General features: G+C 35.9%; 1 protein-coding gene across 11 annotated transcripts in view; it reads left to right on the top strand.

The window, feature by feature from the left end:
• The window catches only part of LOC124629756 (uncharacterized MFS-type transporter C09D4.1), an 87,983-nt gene that overhangs the window by 31,884 nt on the left and 36,210 nt on the right, over positions 1-19,889 (top strand). Inside the window, exon 1 of one of the 11 annotated variants that reach the window (XM_047164118.1) lies at positions 1,734-2,311. The exons of the other annotated variants lie outside the window; for them this stretch is intronic. Coding sequence (XP_047020074.1) covers positions 1,997-2,311 — 315 coding nt within the window. The 5' untranslated portion in view covers positions 1,734-1,996. Of the gene's footprint in view, positions 1-1,733; positions 2,312-19,889 lie in introns of those variants that run through there. 11 annotated transcript variants of the gene reach the window in all.

Below are 19,889 nucleotides of genomic sequence, written 5' to 3'. Positions count from 1 at the left end.
GAGGAATATTTCGGAAAATTCCCTTGCCCTACTTTTCAATAACAGTTTTGTAAACATTTCTTTTTATGATCTGTCTGATGTGTTTGAACATAATTTAATAAGTATTAGAGAAACACGTCGTTAAATAACAATTTAGGTAACGTCAGACTTAGGTACCACAGGTATAAAATATGATTAAAGTAGTTGAAGATATATTTATTCCTAGGTATGATACTCCTACACTGTCGGGTATCTTTTCAAACGTTCTACAAATTATAAACACAAACCATTTTTTCTTTCTACGACTTTACTTTATGAATTTACAGTTAAATCATACATGTATTTATATTTGTAACTAGCTTTCGCCCGCGGTTTCACCCGCGTTCCGATATGACTGTTTCCCGTAGCCGGATGGTGACAAAAATTGTCTGTCCTTCTCCTGGCTCTAAACTACCTCCCTGCCAATTTTCAGCTAAATCGGTTCAGCCGTTCTTGAGTTATGAGTGAACAACTAACACGACTTTCTTTTATATATATGTCGCAGGGATATGATAAAAACGGGGATTTGATCAATTCCTTAAGGGATTTGATCAAATCTCGGAGGATGTTAAAATAACAACACGATTTTATCTTTTCTCTAAACAAATCTAGTGAATTGAACAAATCCCTGAATTGGTTCAGTGAAATGACAAAAATAATTTTGCTTTGATATTTTAAAGGTTTATTTGGTAAGATATACCTACATAATTATGATAATCAAGGAAATATTGATATAAAAAATCACCATTACTCAACGAATGAACTGAATGAACAACAATTTCTTTAAAAAATGAAAAATATTTTAGTTGCGTATGATATGCCTATTTGTAATAATCACGTATGAAACCATGTAGTTAATTTGTGGCATCGTGACAATTCATAAAGGAATTTCTTTCAGGCACAAGACAAGAAATGATATGTTTTTTGTCATTTCACTGAACCCATTTAGGGATTTGTTCAATTCACTAGATTTGTTTAGGGAAAAGATAAAATCGTGTTGTTATTTTAACATCCTCCGAGATTTGATCAAATCCCTTAGGGAATTGATCAAATCCCCGTTTTTATCATATCCCTGCGACATATATATAGATACGTTTGTATAGGCATATGCGTTGTACATTGTGACAGGAACGCAACATCCCAGTGTTGTTGACACGCCAGTGGGAAGTGCTGTTGTATGGACGGATGTGACCACGCTGTTTTGGCTCCAACTTCGTGTTTACAATGCCTTCACATTGCTGAAGTTACACGCACGTTTCATGAACATTGTGCTCCGTTATATGCCGAGAATTTAGTGAAAATCCTACAAATACTTTTGAAAGGCAATCATCAATCTTCTTTAAAATTACATCGATCGTGTAAAAACGCAAACTAACATAAAGATATCAATCATATCATTGTGCCTCTTCAGTAAACCCGCACTCGAGAGATACCAAAACAAATAAGCCTAAATATTAGTGTTATCACCGTGATATCGGTTACTAACGTAATTTATAACCGCACGATTGAACTGTAGGCATATTATTCACAAATATCTTCCGATAACACGCTGCTTTACAACCTATGTGCGGGCAATAAAAATTGTTTGGTTGTTATCTAGATCCTGTTAACAATGGAGAGGTTGATTATATAGCAGTTTATAGTATTGTTGACAGACAGCCGGTCTGGTCGCGGCATCTTTGTTATCGCCACGCCGCGGCCGAGGGTGCACGGGAAGCACTTCATTCAGCCTCTGATTGCAGGAAAATGGAAAACAGTCGACGGCCAACCGCCGCGCGGGACACACGCCCGTGCCTCGCTTAAAAAAAAATCGCGCGCGCGCGAAACCTGACAATAAATTAATATTAAATAGTTGTTAATTCAAATTTTATTTATAAAAATAGTATTATTAGTGTTATTTAGATGCCAAAATTTAATCAACAGTTTGACAATAAAATATAGAGATTCTATTTTGTAAAAATATATTCATAGAATAAAGATGACAGATCAGAAGAATATGGAAGTATGCGGGAGTGTTATGGACGGGGTTGCTGAGAAGGGAGGCGTGCTGGAGTCGCCCAGTAAGAAGGGAGCGACGGAATACACGGTGTACCCTATTCGATGGCTGGTTTTGTTCGTGTTCGTGTTCAACTCGGCGTCTAACTCGATGCAATGGATACAGTACACTATAATTCAGGACGCGATCGTCAAGTACTACGGCGTGTCGAGTATCCAAGTTTATTGGACTTCGATGATCTTCATGATTACGTACATTCCTCTCATATTTCCCGCCAGCTGGCTGTTGGATAAGACGGTAAGACACTTATTAATTTTATGACCGTTCCTCAAATTTTGTGTCAGTTGTAAAAGCCAGTCAATTTCAGATTCTCGCAGATAGTATGCAAATCAAAAATTAATTAGATAGATAAAGATGAACTTTTCAAACATACCCTTAAACTTCACGGTAACATTGGAAGCTTTATAAAAACGTAATTTTTACATAGTTATTAATTTACGGTATTTCATGGATTTCAAATAAACAGGCATTTAATAAGTTAATGATAACACATAATAATATTAATAGAAGCAAACGATAAGATGGTCGTCAGTTGTTTTTATTGTTATCGCACTCTCTGGTAACATTGAACTCTTCAAAAAATCTGGGTTTTTAATTATGTTATGACTTAATTTAAATTCCAAACAAATGACTAAATGAGAGGAGAATTTTATCGTTGTACTTAGTCGATAAAATATCAATACCTGATTTGAATACTGAATTTAAAAAATATTTAAAAGGCATTTTGTTTAATTATAAGGTAGGTAAATCCATAACAACAAAAACATATGAGTCATTCGATAGTTTCTTAGTAACCAGACAATCATTGATGTTTACTATGACGCCTTGAACTTCAGATAACACAGACTACAACTATTTACATCTATTACTATGATAACATGAGATTATGACAATACTTTGTATCTAGTTATCTTCACCACCTATCTCCGTGCAATATCTAAATCGGCTCAGCCATTTTAGCCTGAGAGCTTTCACACATCAAAGGATTGTAAATTGTAACACGCTAAAACTAAATCACATCTAGTTAGAATGGTAGCCAACTCTGACGTAGGACAATGCTGGGCAGATGATGAATAAGGCCTAAGTTCATTGACTATATAACCGTCAGTTTTCTTAAAACAATTGTTTGGTATGAAATAAACCGGCCAAGTGCGAGTCGGACTCGCGCACCGAGGGTTCCGTACAAATGCTGTATAGATAAAAAGTGAGTTTCGCGCCAACCGTTCAGTTTAGAACAATCATAGTTATGGTAATTTCGTGAGAGTCAAAATAGTTAATATTTTTTATTTTATAATATAACTAAAATAGTAGGCCAGTACCTTGTAAAAGTTATTTTATTGAAGTTATTTATATACAAAATTTTATAGTCATCATTCAGAAATCTGATTGAAAATAACTAATTAGGTCTTAAAGGTCATGGGGCATATCTGACCCGCTTTGTAAAAAGTGGCGGACATGAATCAAAGTAGTTTTAAATCGTGGAGAATGGTATGACGTTTCTTTGAATATAAATATTTTATTAAAATTCCATGGAGACGAATGTCCAGGATCGTTTGAAAAATATAAAAGACAAGCAGTTTCAGAGGATTGTACAGGTTGCAATGCTAGTTTTTATTGTTAAAGACATTTCATAAAGAAGGAAGGTGCCAATCCGGATGACCAGGATCTGATGAGGATATGGAAACCCTGAGAAATCGAGGGCAACTCTTGAATATTGTAGGCACGCATCGAGTCATAACCAGACATGTGAGTGTATTTTTGAGGGTACTGGTAAACAGTGAAGGTTTGGAGCTGATTTGATTATGGAGACTACAGAGAGTCAAGGGAACTCCCGAACGGTATGTTGCAACTACCACGTGTTTGGGCTTATTTTATTCGTATTGGCGAAGACTTTCCACAAAGATAGGTTTGACTGCCATTGTGGGATCGACAGCTAAGATCAGATATAGTTATGGGAACTCCTTTACAATTTATAACGTAACCTTGTGTTGGAGCTTATTTTATTTTAGGTGATGAGAATTCACTACTAACTTGGGTTAAAGCAGCCATTGCAGGAATGGGATCATTTATTTTTGAGGGATTAATCACTTAAAGAGCCCCAGTTTCAGGTTTTTTTCGAAACCGCCTGACGACTTGTAGCTGTCGAATTGTAACAACGACTTCTAGAGAGTAGGATTCGGGGCTGCTGGCTTTACGTTTCTAGAGCCTTGACAAAAGTGTAATTCTGTCCCTTTCTTTGTTTTATAAAGTCGGCATTATTTTATTTTGTAGCATTTTACAAACAAATCCAACTTCAAACATATAAAAACGCAACAAGAAAACAAAAGCAAGAAAGAAATTAAAAAGATGTTAGGTGCATCGGTCTAGAAGTCGGTGTCTAGAGGATGCATCTATATTTATTTAACCACCGAGATCTAGACCGATGCATATAAACAGTTTTCTTGTTGTTTTAGAAGTTGTTTTTTTTTTTGTAAAAAGTTTTTATTTTTAACTTTTGTGAAAAGTTCTCGTCAATACGAATAATATAAGCCCAAACACGACGTAACTAAAACATACCGAGTTCTCTCGACTTTCTCACGTCTCCATCATCAGATAAGCTCTAAACCTTCACTGTTTGATAGTATCACCAGACATACACCTGAGAATCAAGTTTTAATCCTATGCATGCCTACAATTTCTGATAGTTGCCCTCGATTTCTCAGGATTTCCATCATCAGATCCTGACCTGATGACAATGGAAATAAACGGCGAGTATACTCTTTCACTACAAAGAAATGATTTCTGAAATCCGTCAAACTTGGTCGTTTAAATTCCCCATTGAAATGAGGAAAATATTTGATGTTTACACCTGATTTTCTCTAGATTCCCATGGTTCACATTGATGCGACTAATGCCATAGTAAATCAGAGCCTTTATCATTATACTGTGCTATATTTCGTTCGTATCCGCCGTGGGTATGGTTTTCATACTAAGGTGCCCAATGACCTTTGAATGATTTAAAATTTTTCACAGTTTAGAGGCCATTATATTTAAGAAGTGTTTGATATGAATTTCACTTTTTATTCAAAACTTTAATATCTCTACGCGTTCATGTGAAAAAGGGTAGGTAGTAAGTTTATAATTATTAAAAAAATATTTTATGTCATGTAAGCAAAAATAATATTTTAATATTTTATGTAACTTCAAATTTATCATTTTCGCAATTTTTCCTTTATCTGTACTATATAACGTTGCTTCGTGCCGAATTTTAAGATTCTGAGTTCACGGGAAGTACCTTGTAGGTTTTGATTCCCTAGCGTGTGACGGAAATTCGTCTAAGATGTTGGTAAAACTGCTGTATCTTTTGATCGCGTTAACTTAGAAGTTTGATTTTTTCATTGCTTAAAGGAACAATAGACCTAAGTATTTGGTATAAATTTCAATTTGGTACCTTTATTCGTTCGTGAGAAATAAGGTAGTAAGTTTCATTTTATTAAAATATTTTTATTATATTATATAACTAAAAAAATGAGATTTTCGCAATTTTTCCTATATTTGCATTATATAACAATGCTTCATGCCAAATTTCAAGATTCTGAGTTTACGGGAAGTACCCTGTAGGTTTTGATTCCTTTGCGAGTGTCGAGAATTTGTTGAAAATATCGACATAATCGGTTGTATCTTTTGATTGGCTTGGCTTAGAAGCTTGATATTTTCACAGCCTAAAGGGGCAATAGACCCGGGTATTTCATGTGAATTTCAGCTTGATACGTCCACGCGTTCTTAATATAAAGGGTCTTGACAGACAGACAGACAGACAGACAGACAGACAGACGGACAACAAAGTGATCCTATAAGGGTTCCGTTTTTTCCTTTCGAGGTACGGAACCCTAAAAATTAAACGCATAAATTCATAGTTAAAAGTTGTTTTAAGAAAAACGGACACATAGTTGCCATGTATTCTTGTCAGGCAATTTACAAAACGAAAGTAAATAATCAACTAGTAGGAAGATAGGTTAGTACGCTTAGATAATGAATTACATAATTTATTCAGAGTGCTTCCCTTAACGAAGAAAATGTCGGAATCGCTTGGAGTCTGTAACGAGAAGACGCCGATGTTACATGTGGAATATAGAAGTGCCTTCACGGTTAATTAAATCCAAATTATAATGGTGCTACAGTGATGACATCAGATTTCAGGTTTTTACTTCGACGCCTGTTTATATTTTTGCAACCTTTTCCTCCTTCAAACAACCAAAATGTTGATAGGTACTTACTTGCGGGTTTCGGTATCAACTAAATTAAAACTGCACAAAAATTAAGCATAGGTTTTTATTTGAATTGTTAAGATCTCAGATTTTAAGAGTTGAATTAAGACATAGAAATGAAAACAATATCATATGTTTGTTATCTACGAAAATATAGAAAAAAACATCGTGGAGGATTAGTTTCTTTCTTTTTTTCAAAATAGTTTTCAGAGCCTGCACGTCAGTTTAACATCGACTTCAGTCAACTTGAAAAGTCAGGATTCCAAACCACGACGGGAATTAGCATTACACTGATCATTTTCTTCTTTTTATCACTGTGATTTTTTCCTGATCTTAAACAAACATTATTTAAGTCTGATTCACACAAGACGACAAAGGAACTAAAGATAAGTTGATAACAAATACTATAAAGTCTAATTACTCGTATCATGCTAATCTAGTGCCCATTGTTTGCGGTTTGACGACTCTTTGCATTTTAATTTGTAATTATGGATAGTCTTAGCTACAGTTTGTGTAATATAATATTGCAATTCGAATCGAGAAATTAAATTTTGACAATATTTTTTTTGACTATGGTGCTGTCAATAGTAGCTGACTTCCGACAAGCAAAACTGCTCGACAATATCTGTAGGACCAAAATGCGCATGGAGTGAAATGGCTAACTTAAGAATTGTAACGTTATTTAAAGTACTTTTCTTGACTGTCTGAAACATCAACGCATAGAATAAATTGCTAAGTCCAAAAGCACTTTCGCACTTTTAGAGTTTATATTATCCCTTTCGCACTAGTTCGTACCTACTGCACTTTACAGTTGCAGCTGTAAAACCACCAGTGTTCCAGGCCAATAGTTTCCTCACTAAACACGGGCAGGTGAAACCATGGTAAACAGCTAGTGTAACGTTAGGGATTATGCTACTATTCTGGCTAGTAGTAAATCCAATCAATCCTGAATAGAGCTTTCTGGAAGCCTGTGTACCGTAAACATGGATTCGGTTTTGGCTCAATACAGTTATATGCATTCCTCCTTACACATATCTAATATGTACCATGGTAATACTCAAATTCAATGCAATCCATAATAATTTATTGAGATTTTTTTTTAGTTTGCTATTAAAAGCAAAAGGCTCCGAAATAATTCAATCGATTTCAAATATTTTAAGTTATTCAGTTTCGAGGTAATTAAAATTCTTAGATTTATTGGTAATTACTTCGGGAGTATTTGAAACAATAGCATTACGTAAGTCCTAGGTTCGTAAAGAATTTCTTCAGAACATCGTTATTAGCAATGTATTTATGAATGCTATTAAAATTTTGCGCACGATTTGAACAAAAATATGATTAGATATTCATTTGATACTTACTCTACCTCGGGTATTTTCACCTAAATAGCTTGAGGATAAACAGTAATATAGCTTGCGTGGTTTTTATAACTTCCTTAATTGTTAGATGTGTAAACTATGATTAAATTAAATGTTGATGCTAATTCCGCTCGCATAAAAACAGGATTATCTTTGTAGTACGCAAAAGAGACCTTGGGGACTGCCTAAGGCCTAGATAACCTCGTATTCTAGGTCTTAATTAGTACGAAATATAACTAATAGTGTAGAAGAAAATAAAATAAAAGATAATAAAATTCTTCTTCAAATATTTCAATGGTAAGCGAAATAGTGGATAAAACATTTTATTACACTTAATTTTAAATGACTTAGCGACTTTATTTCTTAAGGACCTTCTGGCTATGGTTTTTACATTACAAAGCCCAAACATAAATATTTGTTTTCTTAAAAAGTAATCAATTTACATTGAAAATTAAATGTTACGATAATCCAAAGCAAATAGTTGTTTTAAGAATTCCGTTTCTGGTGTTGGTAAACTCGAGCCTAAGTATCCTACAGGGGGAAGTCCCCTTATAACTTGAACAACATGTTTTTATTTCAACAGTTATTAACTTAATATAATCTTTTCTGTATAAAAAAGTAGTATGTCTATTCTATATGTAATAACTATTAAATGTCTGATATTTAAATAAAAACTTGTAATTATCTGGCTAGAACTATGGTACGAATTGGTCGATAGTCAATATGCTTCGCTTCGGCCACATACGAAATTGCATACTTTCAGTATATAATGTTTAGAAAACCAATGTCCCGACTGTGTTAAACATACTCAGAATAACATAGTGCCTAAGCTAACATACGCAGTCAAAATTGTCACTGATCGTGTAGATAGCAGTTAGTTTTTAGTTGTCTGTGGGATTCATGGAGAAGAATCCACTAACAATAAGACTTATCCAATCTTTCATTCTTCTAGGCCTGTCCTTCATTCATGATCCTGATTTATTGGTAGACTATCCTTATCTGAATTCTATTGATACTACTGAGTAGTTAACGAAACTAAAATGAATGTGAAGATAGATTAACTTCCGAAGTCCAAAATATATGACGTAAATCGAATTTCTGGTATCGTATGTTACGTGTATTTTAGAATTTGCATATCAAGGATATGATTTAATTATGTTAGTATGAATTAATCTCAAAACAAGTTTAATAAATCATCTCAGAGTGTGGTCTATTCCGGACCAATTCAATTAATTTGAGCGATTGGATTTATACAAAAAAATGGGATCATTTGGAATAATGCAAATTCACTTTTAAATTATCCTTTGATTATAATGCCTACAAAGCATTTCCAGCAAAAATAGATTTACCGACCCATTTTGTGAAATATAACATTCCTTTGAATTGTCAATTTACTTCAGTCGGTTTCCCGCGGTCAATTTATTTTCATTACGGTCTCACTCATGAAAAATGATTTCATTAAGTAACCTTAGGTTGCTTCAGTACTGTGTGCCAAATAATTCTTGTATTAAATACTTAATAATTCAGTGCAAAAAAGATACGTACTGATTAGTTTCGCCATTGAAATATCCCATTAGATTCGGTCAACGAACGTTACTATGTTTGATAACATGTTTATTTCATGGCAAAATTTCAGTTCTAAATCATTCAGGCTATCTCTTCTTTTTCTTCTTCCTGCTCTGTTCCCAAGTCATTTGGGGTCAGCGCAATACGTATTTCTCTTCCACTTTTCTCTCTGTCATACGTCATATTAACATCCACTCCAAGCCACCGTAATCAGTATTTTTTTCAAAATGGTACATTTCTTTCAGGGAATATATAATTACGTATAACTTGACGATTTTATAGCAACTGAATCAATATTAATGCTAAATACATACGCTCTTAGAATGTGCTGAAAAGGCTGCATCTGTTACCTCCAAACCAAATAAAAGGCTTTACCTTATGCTTTACCTTGTCGCAACGGAAAAATATATAGGTAGATATGTTCCTTCATTTGCGTTGGCAGTTAAATACTAAGATAATTACTAGTTAAACCGCAAAATGTGTTTGTAAAATAATATCTAGGACCGATGTATGTTAAAGAATGCTAATAAAAACAAACTAATTAATATTAATAATACTATTTCTTGGAAATATCAAAGGTTTTCCTTGAAGATACTTATTGCAGAATATAATCTCTTTGTACTAGAAGAGCTACTTCTGGCATTATTTTTGGATAGAATAAAGCCTCTTCTTGTACCACTATGGAACAGCAGGACTATTCATCAATGTTAACTTTATTTGTTTTTTTTTTTTTACAGATTTCATTTGTGATCCAAGTTCCTCAATTTATTTTTATTGGCTAATTAACTATAACAAAGTTCTATATAATATACTTTTGTTAGTACATTTTATATTTTCATACATTGTGCTACAATTTTGCAGTAATTTTCCTAGATATGTGTCCTTCAGAGTAATCTTAATTGTTTTGTCTGTTTATGACAAGTTTCGAGGAAATTGCTGTACAAAACGTGATTCTAACAGCAGATGTTGTAAAAGATTATGAATAGGCACTGTTTTGTGAATGATTTTCACGTGTATTTTTAACTTAGTCGTATTTCATAAAGTGAACTCATGTGGCACAACTATAGATTGTCTTACATAGTTACAAATTGCTGTACGGTAAGTATTTGGTTCTTAATAAACAAAATATCAACCAATCACGATTAATAAATTGATCGACGGATTCTGAAAATTTCAATTAGTTACGTAAATTATTCAATTAAATATCTTCAACATTTTTACGGACTTTGGTCTGTAAAGAACTAGATTACATCATTCTTCATCTATTTGCCGGTAAACATCGTATGATATTCGCATGATTGCCCCGAAGTTATTTTATCAGCTATCACATCTAATATTTATTATGATGATTATGTTCAGCGACCATCGACCACACGCATGATCAACATACAACATATCTATAAATAGTTTCACTAGCCATTTTCCCGTGGTCTCACCCGCGGCCCGTAGAAAGTACTGTCTGTATTGGGATAAAATATAGCCCGAGTATTGGCAGGGTGTCGCTTTCCAACAGGGAAAGAATTTTTCAAAAAGGTTCAACAGTTTCCTAGCCAGGGTACAAATAAAAAAATTATTCCTTTTTATTATATTGTCTATATTATCTTTAGTGACTATCAACCACACGCATGATTAACGCAATAGTTTTGCAAAATAATAATTTTGAAGCATTGAACATATTATTTCCATAAATTCCCAATGAAATAGGTTTGAAACAGTTCAGTGGTAAACCTGAATGGTGTTCGGAATGATTATTTAGTAATTGGATTTGTGTTTGTGCTTGTTCATTTCAAATACATATTTTGTCGCGTGTGTTTAATTAGGTATTGTGGAGAGGTAGCGATAATTCTGGTAAATATTGATTGTAGTTTGTAATTTTATTAATACTGTTAGTAAAATACTCGGGGGTACATATTATGTTGCCCGGTTTACTGAGGTGAGGAGGTCAGATAAGCAGTCGCTCCTTGTAAAACACTGCTCCTGGTTAAAATGGAAGCCGACCCCAACATAGTCGGGAAAAGGCTACGCAAATGATGATTATAAAAATATTCTTACAAATTATTATTACGATCAGAAACACCCGTGGCCACTAAAATTAAACAAATCGGATACTGATAACAATATTTGCAAAACATTTCGTAATAACCGGTAATTCTTGGAAATGCTTCCTAATTGTTTAATTAATTTGTTATTATCAATCAATCAGTCTGCTACCCAGAGGTTTCTGTAATTTTAGCGTAATTATGATTATCTGATATCGGATAACATCTCACATTCCATCTTGCGATATTTATTTGTAGATACTCTGATTGAAATCTGATTCGATTTTTAGGGTTCCGTACCCAAAGGGTAAAACGGGACCCTATTGTTTTCGCTCCTCTGTCCGTCCGTCCGTCCGTCCGTCCGTCCATCTGTCACCAGGCTGTCCGTCTGTCTCATGAACCGTGATAGTTAGAGAGTTGAAATTTTCACAGATGATGTATTTCTGTTGCCGCTATAACAACAAATACTGAAAACTAGAATAAAATAAATATTTCGGGAGGCTATATACAACAAACGTGATTTTTTTGCTCATTTTTGGTCGATATCCATAAATATATATAGAATATTAGTTTGGATGGTACGGAACCTTACGTGTGCGAGTCCGACTCGTACTTGGCCCGTTATTGTAAGTGATGCTATAGATCGCTTAGAGTATAATTTGGGAGTTATAAAGGATTATTTGAGAAGATAACTTTATTTTTTTGATTGATTACGTTTTTCACAATATCCACAAAATTATATCAAATAATTATGTTACGTAAAAAGTTGAATACAAATCTTTTTACATTACCATTCCAGAATATTCCGTAAGACAGACGTGACTAAGAAAGTTTAATCTATTATGAAAACCTCTTGGAAGCGCACTATTCTCCGCAAATGACCGTCCAGCTTTATAATTTGCATATTAAATAACGTCATTAAGCGCAGAGGGCTTTCGTTTTCTTCCTTTGTTTGAAGTCAGGTGGAAACAATCGTTTTAGAGCTTACATTACATTTATCCTTAAATATTACCTGCTTTGGAAATGTATTCCATGTGATTAAAAACATATTCTACTGCATATCTCCATCCAGACTTCGCATTAAATGTGGCCTTAAACCAGAAATGGGATCTTAATTCAAATCCCAGATGACAGAACCTCTGGATCTAATTAGCAGGCTTACTACCGGGATCAATACCAAATGAACCTCGTAACCCCTCATCCCATAATTCCTTACAAACTTACCCTACATAAGAAAGGAGGGTACCATATGTTACCATCTGAATATCTGTGACATCACACCTGTCGCTAACATGCCCCATAAGATTTATATGCGAGATCTGAACCCCATTGTGCGTGGCTTGTTACATAATCATCCTGTGGATATGCTGATAATATATGCTCATGGCAGGATCTTGGAGTAATTTGGGAGAGATTAATTCGGAAGATCAACTGTGTAGGCGTGACTCTAAGGAACAAAAATCTTTGCTTGTGTTCAAAGGACCTACATCGTAGAGGAAGCACTTGTATGTACACATTCAATTCCAGGTTTACAAATGAAGTAAATTCCCTTGTAGAAAATAAATACCCCAGTTATTATGCTTTCACTTGATGTGTCAATTTCCTTTTTTCTGTGTCTAAGGCACGCTAGAAACTTTACTGAAATCAAATTCCTTATAATACCTAATTATTGGACCATTTTGCGATGCTGCTTTCTGCTTTGTATTTTCATATGTCTGAATTCTGGCAAGGATATTATGGAGATTGACTATTTGCATCTTTACATATATGAATAAGGCGCCGCCCCAGTAAATAGGTATGTAATTAACTAAACCATTAAGCTGAATTTACATGATTGTCTCGGCAATACGCAAACTTCCTACTCCCACAAAATTCAAAATATGAATTCCCGAAATCCATCAAGTATTTTACCAAATTGTTTAGAAACAATTCTAAGGGCTGTTTGTTGAACAATACTTCTTCAACAATAGCAGCGTTCCTCCTATTATTGGTCACATACTCATTTCCCGCTCGGAAGTTCTGTAACATCCATTATGACAGGACTCAGCGAGGAAGTGTAGACTGTAGATACATTTAACTTACTACTTCCATTATACAACCGCGGTATAGCTTTCAAACAACAATCTACAACTGTTGGTGACATTAGTTCGTGTGTATGTATGTTAGTTACGTTGTGTGTCGACGAGGAATGTTTTCAGCACTGTTTTGGACCATTCGTGCGTTGAGTCAAGTGAATTGTTTTAATGTTAGCGAACTGTACCTACATATCAGCCCGCATATTTGGAACTAAGACAGGCGGAGATGTAATTGTTGAATAATATTTATACTAGGTAACTGTTATTAACCCTCTGCAGCTGACGTAGTAGTCCCACAGACACCGCAAAATACAAAACCAAGTTTTTTACCGTCATTTTTCAAATTCGTGCGCCAGCTCTTCGAGTACCTTCCTATAAAGGGCTCGCGCGTCGGTCAGTGTACGGGAAGCGGTCACTGTGAGCTTACTTTAGCGTGGAGGAAGGAAAGTGTCCACGGGACTACCACGTCAGCGTCAAGGTAAGTTTCCACGAGACTACCACCTCAATCAAATTGTTATATCTTCATAGTGTCTCCTAAACTACCACGTCAGTAAACTAGTTTAAGTGATTCATTATTTCGTGTTATTTTCCAATTTTCATAAAATATTACATTAATACTTTAATTACTAATCAATTAACTTGAATACCAAGCTAACTAGTTTTAAGTACCTAACAAGTTTTTAGATGGACATCTCAAGGAACAACTCTAAACCGGGGACTTCTGCTCGTAAAAGAACATCGGCTGGAACTCTCCAGAGTCATGAAGGGGAAATATTGAACTAACTGTAACAGGAAAGTTACGATGCCTTGAGTGTTAGGTAGAGGTAGAGTAGAGGTAGAGGTATTGATGATAAAGATGGAGATCCAAGTTTCGAGCCTGAAACCGAACGCGATGAAGATGACGCCATTTCACGTAAAGGAGAGTTTTAGGCATGGATGGAGGGTCCCTCCATCTCCGGTAGTTCGAAGCCAATTTGCCTTCAGTTCTCTAAGTCACTGTGTGATAATTGCCAAAAAAAGGTGTGACTTTGAATCACTCTAGTTTATAATTTGACCAACGAATGTATGTCATTTTTTCAACACTTATTCATATTATTGTGAACTTTTAAAATATGTAATGTAAAATTTGAAAAAGTTGATTTTGTTACTTTTTTTAGTTAATAAATGATTAAGTAGAATTTTTCAGACTGATTTGACATAAGTAAATGAAAGTTGTTTAATTTTGAAAGTACATTTTGGATTTTTTTATTCCAAGTTAATTTAACATTTAAAATAGGCTATAAATCCAATAAATGTCAATAAGTTAGCCGTATAGTTTAATTTTACAAAAATATTTGCAGTTGAAGTGGTGTCTCGTGTACTACCTCAGTTGAATTGTAAAAATTTGACCACGTCAGTTGCAGAGGGTTAAGACTGTTTCCGCATTCTTTCCTCCGTCCACCAAATTCTCGTCCGCGACTTTGCAATCTGTCGTTTCAATCTGCAGATTATCAAATAACTTCTGGGACACATAAACATCCAGATTCCTCTCTCGAAGGACCAAAACTCGTAACTTCACTTATTTTGTGTAACTTTCCCACAGCATGTCGTCCAAAAAATACACATACTTTTACGCAATATTGCGGCTTATACGAACAAGAAGTAATAAACGCCGCACGCGTCATTGCGTTGCTATGACGACACAGAATATTTCTCAAAGGAAACATTCCCTAGATTGGCAGTGTTTTATAAATATTGATGATCCCGGAAGATTCTCTGTATTGACCATCGAGCTTAGAATTATTGACGCACTAACATTCAAGTTTATGTCAGAGGGTATTGATATAAAGGAGCAAATAATTGGATGACGTAACATGTTTCTAGTTGCTTACACCTCGAATTGGATCATAGAAAATAGTGTTTTGTTTTGAAACCCTTTACGACTTAAATAAGCATGTTAAAAACACAACAAATCGTTTGGATTATTTCAAAAGGTGCTTTTTCAGTCACCTCAAAGTACTTTGATCTCGATAAAGCTTATTTTGGCACAAACGAAATTCTGAAATATGCGTTCAGGAATGCCATTCCAAAGCCATTGGTATCGGCCTTTGTTGTACAGTGGTTTGTTGTTTCTTTAGCTTTGTTGTGGTATTTTGATTTTAACCCTAATCTAATTCAGTTATTTTACAGCAAATATTTTTTCCGTCGACATACATCGTCGACGCCAGTCGAACGTTCTCAACCACACACATCTAAGTACATATTATAAAAACGAATAAATTCAGACTAAATTAGAAAAGAATCCTTCCAAAAACAATATTTCACTCAGACATTCGGACAATTTAGGTATATATATCATATTTCATGCGTTTTTCCTTCTCCGAGTAAATCTAGCGGGAGGATGTTTCCTCAAGGTCTCAGTCTTCCAGCATCTGAGCTGTCGTGACAGGCTGTGACAGTTGCGCATCTGTAGCCAACGTACCGTGAACATGATAATGCGCGCGGAATATCTCAAGGACACCGTAATAACGTTTGCTTCATAATGTGTTTATTTATGTTGGTCTTTGCACTCTTTTTTTTTGCTTAGAAGCGCAAGAAGTTGTTTGGAACGTGTAGGGTATTGACTTCTTATTACGATTATCATCTGTCTGATGACAGTTAGGTTCGGTGACGATTTTAAATCAATCTTAAATTGTGCATGGGGCGGAAAAATGTGATAAGAATTCACAACTAAACAGATGAGAAAAGAAAGGCTAAAGGCAGAAAAGACTGGGCAGATGATGAAACATTTGATTTTTTCCCCGTTTTAACAAATATTAAACTAAGAAATTCCATGTACCGCTCATTCCATTGTATGTATTCGCTCAAGTACATGTACCAGCCTTTAAATCCCGGATTAAAAACAAAGGCAGCGGAACACATTCACAACTATCTCGCGCTCGCATACATTAGATCCCAAACTGAATGCAACTAGTGAAAGCCAGTCGTTACAGACGCGTCGAATGTTCTCGGCGGATATCCTCCGACGCTTTGTATCGTCGGAAATGCATCTCGTGTGTAGCTTACAGCTGACAGCAATAGCTATGTGTTTTCTTTGGAAGTTGCAATAGAAATGTCGGGAATAAATGGATTTTATTTAAATGAATAGACGGCAGATGTTCTTAAATAAGTATCTATGCCATAGATACTTAGATATTCAACAACATCTATTTCTATGTTATAGATGGGATGTCAAAGGAGCCATAGAATCTATGACATGTGTTTCCCCCTTTGGATTGAAACTATCAACCAGATTCATTCATGTGGAATGATTGGTAGATCTTATTAACAAATATTTTTGTTGAACTATTCAAAACTAGAAAATAATTTGATATAATAAGACTGTTGGCTAGTTCCTACAAAAGTAGAATCAATCTAACTTTAACTATAAAAAAATCCTAAAACTTTGTAGGGAAATCAATAATTCATTGGCTCGTAAAATCTCTTTGTAAGCCTGCATAACATCGGCCGAATACTTTCCTAACTCGGAAATTTATGCAAGAAGAGTCGGCGACAAAGGTTAGTCTAACATAATACGGATTACAAAGTTGATGAGGTCAGACCACCCTTTCATGCAAGTTTGTGGAAATACGGATTGTATAAATTTCTATGGCATTAATATGAATGCTTTGAATGGTAGCTTTCCCATTAGAAATGTGGCTGTGATATGAATGGAAATTGTGGATACATTTAGTGTTACTATGTTTGATGAAGTTTCGTTGTGGTGTGGTGGAAATTGGGAATGTTAAGAGTCAATTTGAACACTTAAACATCTTATCCCGAGCTTTTCCCCGACTATATTAGGGTCGGCTTCTGATCTTACCAGATGCAGCTTAGTATAGTAGCCGGCATATAACTTGGCAAGGATTTGGGACCTTTAATAAGTGTGAGCTCGCTCATAGTGCACTAAATTATACAAAAAAGTGGTCCCTGTTATTGCTTGTGCATTATTCTATGGTTATTGACATCATTTATTGGCGATTATGTCTGCTTGAAAAAAATAGGACCTGTTTTCATCTCACGATTCTTGCCAAGTTACGTGCCGGGAACTATACCAGTGTTTTTTATTCAATAACCTTGCTTCAATACATACAGTTTCCTCCACGGAGTCTCAATTCTTAACTTCCTACACTAGAATATTGTGTGACATTCAGTAACAACTTACTCGAGTACAGAAGGTCGAGCTCGTCTCCTCATAACTTTGACATTTCCTACAAAGTTAACAACTTGTACATTAAGAAACATTTGCAAAGATTGCTTCCACTTATGATTAACGGTTATGGTGTTTTCATAGTCATTTACTATGTTTCCTGCTGAGAAACGTAATGTGTTGTTTTTTTCCTTACATTTCTTTTGCAATAGTGAGAATCTATGTAATACAAATTGCGTCTTGTTCGTGCGTCCGTACTTTGGTCATTTTCCTTATCGCCTTTGCCTAAACCAGTTATAAGATAAAAGAAGTCTTACTGTATAAGGTAAATTAGGGCAAATGGGATTTACAAATAGAGTTTCCTCTATTACATTAAGTAGTTAATTAAACCTCAAATCAACGAACATTATGTTAGAATATTAACAAAAAAAAAACTATAACAATAGGATCCGTTTTGTATAATAACTATTTCGGCTTCCTCATTACTAACAAATGCCACTGTTACAAAAAACAATAAGTTCGTACACACCGCCAATAACTTCAAAACTTCTTTGCAACAAAAACATAGTCTTGTTCTATGACAGTGACCTTGAAAAATTATATACAAACTTGTCTGTACACTACTTAGGTACGTCGTATCAGCATAAAATGTTTAAAAGATCCTATCTCACTTGAGATGTCACTAATCAATAATTAAGTATATATTTCTGCCCTTCTAACATAATTTTAGCATCATATTTGCCAAAAAATACCCCAAACCATTGGTTACTTAATCAATTTTAACCGTCACAAGCACACCAGTAACACAAAACCAAAACGATCCCAAATATCCTTCAATACAAATACCGTTTGATACAAAGATCCGTCATCATCATCATCAGCCTATCGCAGTCCACTGCTGGACATAGGCCTCTCCAAGTGCACGCCACTGAGATCGATTTTCGGCTTCTCGCATCCAGCTCCTGCCAGCCGTCTTGCGCAAGTCATCACTCCACCGTGCCTGAGGACGTCCTACACTACGTTTGCCGAGGCGCGGTCTCCACTCTAGAACTCGTTTACCCCAACGGTTATCGGTTCTTCGGCTAATATGGCCAGCCCACTGCCACTTCAGCTTGCTGATTCGATAGGCTATGTCGATGACCTTGGTTCTCTGACGGATTACCTCATTTCTGATGCGATCCCTCAGAGAAACGCCGAGCATAGCCCTTTCCATAGCCCGCTGAGCGACTTTAAACTTGTGGACCAGCCGTACCGTCAGTGTCCACGTTTCGGCTCCGTAAGTCATGACAGGTAGGACGCACTGATTAAAGACTTTTGTCTTTAGGCACTGTGGGATCGACGATGTTAGGACTCGACGTAGCTTCCCAAATGCAGCCCAACCCAACTGAATTCTCCTATTCACCTCGTCCTCAAAGTTGTTTCTACCTAACTGCAATGTCTGCCCGAGGTATACATATTTCCGAACAACTTCGAGAACGGCGCCGTGTATCGCAATCGGTTCCGGTAGAACATGTTCATTGAACATGACCTTGGTTTTGTCCAAGTTCATCCGTAGGCCGATGCGTAGAGAAGATTCAGCCAGGTCGTTCAGCATCTGTTGTAGGTCCTGCAGCGTTTCCGCCATGATGACGATATCGTCAGCAAATCGCAAGTGAGAGATGTGTTCGCCATTGATGTTGATGCCGCGTCCTTTCCAGTTCAGCGTTTTGAACATATCCTCCATTGCATTAGTGAACAGTTTCGGGGAAATAACATCCCCTTGTCTCACTCCTCGATGCAACGGTATGGGCCTTGTTTGCTGATTCTGTACTTGGACGGACATTGTAGCGGCTTCGTAGAGACATCTCATCACTTGGATGTATCGCCAATCTACTTGACAACGCTGCAGGGACTCCAGAACAGACCAGATTTCAACCGAGTCAAAGGCCTTCTCATAGTCCACAAATGCTAGACACAGGGGCTGATTATACTCTTCGGTCTTCTGTATAATCTGCCGCACTGTGTGGATGTGGTCTATAGTGCCGTATCCGCTCCGAAACCCAGCCTGCTCCGGTGGTTGGAATTCGTCGAGTCTTCGCGCAAGTCGGTTCGTGATCACTCTTGAGAACAGCTTATATACGTGGCTTAGGAGGGAAATGGGTCGATAGTTCTTCAACTGGGTTTTGTCTCCCTTTTTGAAGAACAGGACGACAACACTCCTACTCCACGCCTCTGGAGTTCTCCCTTCAAACAGGACGGCATTAAAAAGCTTCTGGAGCTCCCCCAGTACGGGCTTACCTCCTGCTTTTAAAAGCTCTGTTGTAATGCCATCCTCGCCAGGGGCTTTTCCATTTTTGAGCTGTCTCAGAGCGATCTCGATTTC

The sequence above is a fragment of the Helicoverpa zea genome, chromosome 1 (assembly GCF_022581195.2).
Source record: "Helicoverpa zea isolate HzStark_Cry1AcR chromosome 1, ilHelZeax1.1, whole genome shotgun sequence".
Taxonomy (NCBI): domain Eukaryota; kingdom Metazoa; phylum Arthropoda; class Insecta; order Lepidoptera; family Noctuidae; genus Helicoverpa; species Helicoverpa zea.
This window is presented reverse-complemented; position numbering and strand designations above follow the sequence as displayed.